Below are 8,006 nucleotides of genomic sequence, written 5' to 3' on the forward strand. Positions count from 1 at the left end.
GAGTGTCAATCCAGGACATTTGATCACGACATTAAAATTGAGTGAAGGGAGCACCAGCAGATCAGCTTACTAATTCGCAGGGCCTGAATTATTCACGCCGCTGTTAAGTCGGAGGTCCTTGAGGCCTTTCTTTCTTTCTTTTTCTCTTTCTTCTTTCCTTCTTCTTTCATTCCCACCCCAGAGCCTGGGCTCTGGACGCCTCCATCCCGTGGCCCATCAGTAGCTCCGCACACTGGCAGAGGACAAGATGAAAGCGAGCCTGAGTCTGTCCTGGTCACTTCTGGTGATAGCCCTGAGGACGCTGGGACTGCCAGCCTATGGAAAGAAAGGTAGACGGTCACCCCGGGCAGGGAAGGTGGGGAATGGGTTAGCGGGGCCTCGGGCAGATCCTAGGGGTCTAAGGCTGTCCAGTTCTGGGGTGGGTGGCTGCCTCATGGCCACTCTGAGAAGGTGGTCCACCATGTTGTAAATAGTCCAGAAAGGGGCATCCCTTATTTGCTCCCACTTATACAATGGGACTAGTCCAGCTCTCCAGGCATCTCCCTCTGGGATGCCAAGAGACAGGGTGTGACGGGTGGGGAGCCCCGAAAAGCGAGGGGCCGCCTCGGCCAGGGCTCTCTCTAAGGTGCTCCAGCTAGACCCCCTCCAATAGAAGGTGCCATGGTCATCGCCGCTGTTTATTGGCTTCTGATGCTCAGAAATTGCCCAACATCTATTTGGCCATGCCGAGAGGGTTGGGTTCTCCCCCTGCCAGGGTCCTCTGACAATGGGAAGGGAGGGGAGTCTAGATGATCCACAGGTTAGTTCTGGAATAGCTAGCAGGAAGGCAGGAAGCCCCCTAGAAAGAGATTGGGGCAGCGAGGTGGCACAGCCTGGAGTCAGGAAGACCTGCGTTTAAATGCAGCCTTGGACACTGGGCAAGTCATTTAATCCTGCTGGCCTCAGTTTCCCTATCTGTAAAATGAGATGGAGAAGGAAATGGCAAAGCACCCCAGAATCTCTGCCAAGAAACCTCAAATGAGGTCACAGAGAGTTGGACACGGCTGAAATGCCTGAACAGCAGGAGAGAGAGCCCTCCTGCAGGCCTAGTGCAGCCCCAGTCAGAGGGGCAGCACACCCAGGCCCCTGGTCCCCTGGGCACTTGAGCCAAGCAGCATGGGTCCACCTAGGGAAAGGGACAGCACAGCATCCAGGAGATGGGACACCTGTCCACAGATAGGATAAGTTTGTCCAGCCCATGCTGTCAGCAGAAGGTAGGACAGTTCCTGGACAATGCCAGGAGGAGAGGCAGCCGGGAACCAGGCTTCCTCCACACCCAGAACCAGGACTTCTGGTTAGGACTTCACAGGACAGTCAATTGCACGTCTCCAGAAAAGGCAAAGAGGCTTTGCCCCCTACAGCGGAGGGGTCAAAGGCAGCATAGCGTGGTGGAAGAGGACGGAGAGGGGCAGATGGTGACGTTGAGCTTCTTCTCCCTCTCAGGGTGCTAGGAGATCAGATCGCCAGCCTCTTCTTTAGGTTCAAAGCCATAGATCGCAGCCCCCACCTCTCAGGTGGGGCTTTCCCCGACTTGGGGCAGGGCAGTCCCTTATCCTCTGGAGTGGCTCTGAGCCTCAGGCTTTGAGGACATCGCATGAGCAGGCAGCCAGAGCTCAGCTATGCACTGTTCTTTTTTTTTTTTTTTTTTTAAACCCTTACTTTCCGTCTTGGAGTCAATACTCTGTATTGGTTCCAAGGCAGAAGTGTGGGAAGGGTGGGCCATGGGGGTCAAGTGACTTGCCCAGGGTCACACAGCTGGGAAGTGTCTGAGGCCGGATTTGAACCTAGGACTTCCCGTCTCTAGGCCTGGCTCTCCATCCACTGAACTACCCCGCTGCCCCCATCTATGCACTGTTCTGCCTTGGTGAGGTGGGAAGAAGGTTGCATTTGGAGTCAGAAGACCCAACCCTCCTGCCTACATATAGGGGAATGGTCTTGGGTGAGTCAACCTCTCTGGGTCATCGTTTCCTAAGCTGTAAAATGGATGAGTCGGACCCGATGATCTCTAAGGCTCCTTTCAGTCTGAGAGCCATGATCCTGTGGGTCAACAATGGCCAAGTGTCCAAGGAACTGCAAGGGACTTTACAGGATAGAATATTAGAGCTGGGAGGGGTCTTAGAACAGGGAATGAACAGCCAGAGCTGGCAAGGACTAGGTCAGAGAACGTGAACGTTGGAAGGAGCCTTAGAACATGGACCCCTTAGAACAGAACCTTTTAGAGATGGGAGGGACCTTAGAATATAAAATATCAGATGGATTTTAGAACATGGAATGTCAGAGACAGCAAGGACCTCAGATCAGAAAAGGTTCGAGTTGGAAAGGACCTTCCGAAAAGTCAGTAGTTTTTCCAGTCGTATCTGGCTCATCATGACCCCATTTGGGGCTTTCTTAGCAGAAACACTAGAGTGGTTTGCCATTTCCTTCTCCAGCTCATTTTACAGAGGAGGAGCTACAACATCAAGGGTTAAGTGACTTGCCCAGAGTCACAAAGCTACTAAGTGACTGAAGCCAGATTTCTGCTCAGAAAGATGAGACTTCCTGACTCCCAGCCCAATATTCTATCCACGGTGTCACCATGCTGCCCCTGGAAGAGACCTCATTTTGATCAGGGCTGGAAGAGACCACCAAAACAGAGCTTTTGGGGGCTGTGAGGACCTTAGAACAATGAAATCCAGAACTGGGATGGATCTTAGAACATGCAGTGTCAAAACTGGCAGGGACCTCAGGTTAGAGAAAGTTAGAACTGGAAGAGAGCTTAGATTATAGATATTAGGGCTGGAAGAGCCTCAGAACAGAACATTTGGGAGATGGGAGGGGCTTTAAAACATGGACTGTCAGAATGGGAAGAGCCTTGAGGACATGGGAGGTCCTAAGACTTTAGAACTTGGAACCTCAAAGCTAGAAACAAAATCAGAACAGAGAAAATCAGAACCAGAGAGAAGGCTATTAGACCCTAGATAACAACACCTGATACTAGGTTAGCAAAGAAAAGTTTCTGTGCTTGTAGCCCCAGGTCAGGAGTTGTGCTAGCACATGGGAGGGACTTATCAACTGTTTACAAGTTGAAGAATCAGAAACAAAGGATTATAGTACTCTAAAGGTCAAAGTGTCAATGATTCCACCTTTCCAGTCTTATACTTTATGCCCCTTCTCATACTCTGATCTAGTACACTGGAGTCCCAACTGCTCCTCACTCACACAAGATACCTCATGCCTTTGTACTCCCTGCCCCCCAAGCCTAGAACGCTCTCCCTCTCCACCTTTGCCTCATGGAATTTCTGGCTTCTTTCAAGCCTCAGCTCAAAGGGACACCTAGGGGGAAACAGTGGTTAGAGCTCCAGGCATAAAGACAGGATGGACCTGGGTTCAAATGTGGCCTTAGATGCTTCCTAGCTGTGTGACCCTGGCCAAGTCACTGAACCTTGTTTGCCCAGTCCTTGCCCTTCTGTCTGTGAATCTAGAATCTGAGGTTTTAAAATTCTTTATTTCCAGGGAGTCAGTCAACCAGTTCCAGATTCAATGATCTGATGACACTTCCCTTCTCTGAGATGGAGTCAGAGAACCTGAATTCAAATCCTGATTATGCTACTTACTACTTGTGTGGTTTTGGCCAAGTTACTAAATCTAATTGGGCCTTGGTTTCCTCCTCTGTAAAACAAGGGAGCTGACCTCAATGCCTGGGAAGGTCCTTTCTAGGATTCCATGATGCTGAACTGCCCTCCCTTCCCCGTCTCCTCTCAGAGAGAAATGTTCTCTTGGTCTCTTCTCCTCATCCCAGGCATCAAGTGTGGTGGAGTGCTCTCGGGGCCTTCCGGCAACTTCTCCAGCCCCAACTTCCCAGGGCTCTACCCGTATGACACGGAGTGCAGCTGGCTCATCGTGGTGGCTGAGGGCAGCTCCATCCTGCTCTCCTTCCATGCCTTTGACCTGGAGTACCACGACCACTGCGGCTATGACTATCTGAAAATCTACAACGGGGCCTCCAGTGATGAGAACAACCTCCTGGGCCAGTTCTGTGGCCAGAGCCGCCCACCCCCCTTCACCTCCTCCTGGCACATCATGTCCGTCGTCTTCCACTCGGACAAGCACGTGGCCAGCTGGGGCTTCTCTGCAGGCTACCAGAAAGGTTAGGGGGTCCCCGGGGGGAGGTCAGGGGACAGAGAAAAGCCAGGGGGCGCCTCAAGGTGAGAAAAGGAAGGAAGGGAGAGGCAGGACCTTCCACCAGCTCTGACAATGACTCTGGGCAATAGAGTTAACTTTCCTGAGCCCCAGTTTTCTCAGCTAGAAAATGAAATGAGTTTGACTAATAACCTCTGAAGTTCCTTCTAGGTCTAGATCAATGAACCTAAGAATCCGAGTTCGATTCCCACTTTCTTACCGATGTGATATTAGTCAGGCCATGTTATATCTCTTGTCCTCAGTTTCTCTCTCTCTAAAATGGGGGTGATATCTGTCCAATTTGGTCAGGCAATGAAGCCTCTCTGGACCTCAGACAGACAGCCCTGCCTTTCCCAGATCCCAGAAGATCAAATAAGATGATGGGTGTGAGAGTCCTCTGAATCGTTTCGGAGAGGAGGTTTCAGGAATCTGTCTGGCCTGTTCTCAGTAGCTGATGAACCCAGTTTGGCCGGGCAGAGCCCTTCTCCAAATAAACCCTGCACACAGCGGAGGGGAGAGAATGGGGACCCGTGGGGGTTTGGAGGAATGACCCCATCCCAGCCATCCATTATCTCATGGATTTGATGTATTTCCTCCCAAATATTCACAAACACATCCCGAGGGTGCCCAGGGGCTCTCTATTCTCCGAGGAGCCCACTAACTTTCCAGGGGTCCCTGGACCCACCCTGAAAGGGGCAGGCAATAAAAAAATTGCACAGACTCCAGCTAGACCACAGCCAAGCTGTACCTCTGCTGCTGGTTACCTGGCTGATCTTGGGCAAGTCACTTAACCACCCAAGCCTCAGTTTCCTTCTTTGTAGAAAATGGGGGGGGGCTAGACCAGGTGACCTCTAAGTTTCCCTTCAGTCCCATGGTCCTAAGTGAACCCATTCAGGCTTCAGTTTCCTCACCTGTAAAATGGGGGAGCTTAGACTAGATAACCTCTGTGGCCTTTCCATCTCTTGATTTATCACCTTCTCCTAAGTTCTCTTCTTTTTAAACCTTTCCTTCCATCTTAGAATAAGTACTGGGTATTGGTTCCAAGACAGAAGAGTGGTAAGGGCGAGGCAGTGAAGGGTAAGTGACTTGCCCAGGGTCACCCAGCTAGGAAGTGTCTGAGGCTACTTCTATGTTTTATAAACTAGTACTTTATGGAGTGTGTGTCTGGGGTGGCGACTGGCTGTTGAGAACCTGCCCCGGCTCCTTATCCTTCTCTTCCCAGCTGGGGGTTTGCTTTCTCTGCCCTGCTGTACTTGCCAGCTCCTTTGGTGGCTCTCTTTCCACGAATGAGGGCGAGGGTTGGGGTGGGAGGGTTTAACAACTGCCCGAGTTTCCATTGTCACCTGTCTACATTACCTGGCGGGGCGAGGGGAGCACCGGGAATGGCCGACAAAGGCCGATTTGGGTTCTGTTCAAGCATCTCCCCGAGGGGCAGCCCTGCTATTAAGAAGAAAGTGAGGGCAGGCGGCAGGAGTGCCCGTCTTCGCGGCGGGCGACAGCTGGCTTGGTTCTCTTGCAGACAGCTGTGGTGGCGTCCTCACTGGCCTCTCGGGAGTGATCACCAGCCCAGAGTACCCCAGCAGCTACCCCAACAACGTGGAATGCCACTGGGTCATCCGGGCATCCGGATCTTCCACCATCAAGCTGGTGTTTGCCGACTTCCAGGTGGAGAGTAACCGAGCCTGTAGCTATGACTATGTGGCTATCATTGAGGGGACGGGCCCCGCCAGGGGCACCCACTACTGCGGCAGCACCAAGCCGCCCGACTTGGTGTCTCTGGGCCGAGAGGTCCAGGTGGTCTTCAAGTCTGACTTCAACATTGCTGGCCGGGGCTTCAAGGCCTACTACTTCTCAGGTAGGAGGCCTGGGGATCGGGGTGCCGAGGGAAAGGACAGGAGCCACATCAGCAGTCCTTGGCTCATCTGCCCCCTTCTGGGAGCTATTACGAGGCTCAAGGAAGATTCTTGAATTACTAAAAGCAACCAGATCTCCCAAATGGGGTTACAAACGAGGGGGGCAATCACAGAATTTCTTGGTTGAAAGGGGACATTTAGGCTAACTGATACCTGACAATTGGCCATCCAACTTTTGCTTAAAGACCACCAGAGAGCGGGGAACCCATTGCTTCCTCGGTTCTTACTCATGGACAACTCCAATTGTTAGAACGTCTTCTAAATCTAAGTCTCTTTGAATCTTCTACCCATGGTTCCTGCTCCCTCCCTCTGGGGCAGGACCAAGGCCAATCTCTTGGGTTTTCCCTCCAGATACTTGAAAACAGTTACCGGGTCTACCCCGAGACCTCTCTTCTCCAAGAGAGACAACCCTAGCAGCCAGCCTTCACCGAGGATGTTCTTGAGTTCTCCTGTCTCCTGGGTGCAGTCCGGTTTGTCTAGCCCTTCCCAAAATGCGGCCTCCAGAGCACAATAATCCAGACGTGATGTGACCAGGGCAGGTGGGTGGGCCTGTCTCTTTCTGGTAGGTCTCTTTTCACTCTGCCTACTCTGGGGGTGGTTTTTCTGCCACGTCACACCTGACTCGCATCAAACTTTCACTCTATCAGGACCTCCAGATCATCTTTGAAGAAACTGGAGCCTAAATACCCCTCTCCGTTTTGTACTTGCCAACCCAAAGGCAGACCTCCATGTTTATGTGGCCTCCCTGGACCCCGACCCAGTCATCCATCATCCTCGCTCCCTCCCGGCATGGGTCATCCACCCATTTAATAAACACATATTCTGTGCCTTTATCCAAGTCGTCCATAAAAATGTCCACTAGAACAGGTCTGATTACGGACTTCCAGGCTCTGCACTAGCGACATCTTCCAAACTGGAATCGACCCATCGGTGACTTTTCAAGCAGAGTCGACGTCCCTGATCTTCCGGCGTTTGTCCTGGATTCCGTGGCGGTAGTGGTCCGTGGCGCTCCCCTTCCCCGCGCAGAGGCCTTCCGTCCATGGAGGATGCAGATTTGATTTCCGGCTTTTGCGCTCGATGGATAGCGGCGCCGTCAGGAAACTGTGGCACGTGCAGGGCTCTCCTTGCTGCCGGTTATGTCCTTGGGGTATAATTCTTGCAAAGGGATCTGTAGGTCAAAGGATGTGACCCGTCCAATAGCTCTTCTTGCTAGTTCTTTTTACCGCTCCGAGCCTGCAGCATCCCCTGACCTACCAGTCCAGTGACCCTGTTAACAAAGACCGGGAGGCTGTTCCGGTGCGACGTGCCTTTGAGGAAGCCTCCGAATCACTCCTGTCTTTCTGACCCCTCCCAGACCGGCTCCCAGACTTGTGGAAGAATTGAAATCAAGCTCACTGGCCGACGGTTGGCCATTCTGTCTCTTGTTCCGTTTTTGGAAAAATCAGGATAATTCCTTTTCTCTGCTATTCTCGCAGGTCCTTCCAATGCCACTGATGGTGGCTTGGTCACCCCAAGGAGACAGATAGGAAGCCCAAGGTCACTCAGTCAATATATGTCAGGGGCGAGACTTGAACTCAGACCCTTCTGACTGATGCCAGCTTTCCCTCTTTCTCCTATTTACCACATTGTCTCTCGGAAGAGAAAACAGAAGTAAAATAGAAATGGAGTCATTTGGCCTTCTCATCCCATCCATTGCCATCATTCCATTCACCTCAATCAACAGTCTGGTCCCTTCCTTTGATCCTCTTAACTTTCCAGTCTTCTTCTTTTTTTTTAAACCCTTAACTTCTGTGTATCGACTTATAGGTGGAAGAGTGGTAAGGGTGGGCAATGGGGGTCAAGTGACCTGCCCAGGGTCACACAGCTGGGAAGTGTCTGAGGCCAGATTTGAACCCA

General features: G+C 51.8%; 1 protein-coding gene across 1 annotated transcript in view; it reads left to right on the forward strand.

Moving 5' to 3' along the window:
- The first annotated feature begins 247 nt into the window (after positions 1-247).
- The window catches only part of CDCP2 (CUB domain containing protein 2), a 17,330-nt gene continuing 9,571 nt past the window's right edge, over positions 248-8,006 (forward strand). The window contains exons 1-3 of the mRNA XM_044674800.1: positions 248-329; positions 3,818-4,165; positions 5,717-6,052. Coding sequence (XP_044530735.1) covers positions 248-329; positions 3,818-4,165; positions 5,717-6,052 — 766 coding nt within the window. The remainder of the gene's footprint in view (positions 330-3,817; positions 4,166-5,716; positions 6,053-8,006) is intronic.

Source organism: Gracilinanus agilis, chromosome 4 (assembly GCF_016433145.1).
Source record: "Gracilinanus agilis isolate LMUSP501 chromosome 4, AgileGrace, whole genome shotgun sequence".
In the NCBI taxonomy this organism is placed as follows: Eukaryota; Metazoa; Chordata; class Mammalia; order Didelphimorphia; family Didelphidae; genus Gracilinanus; species Gracilinanus agilis.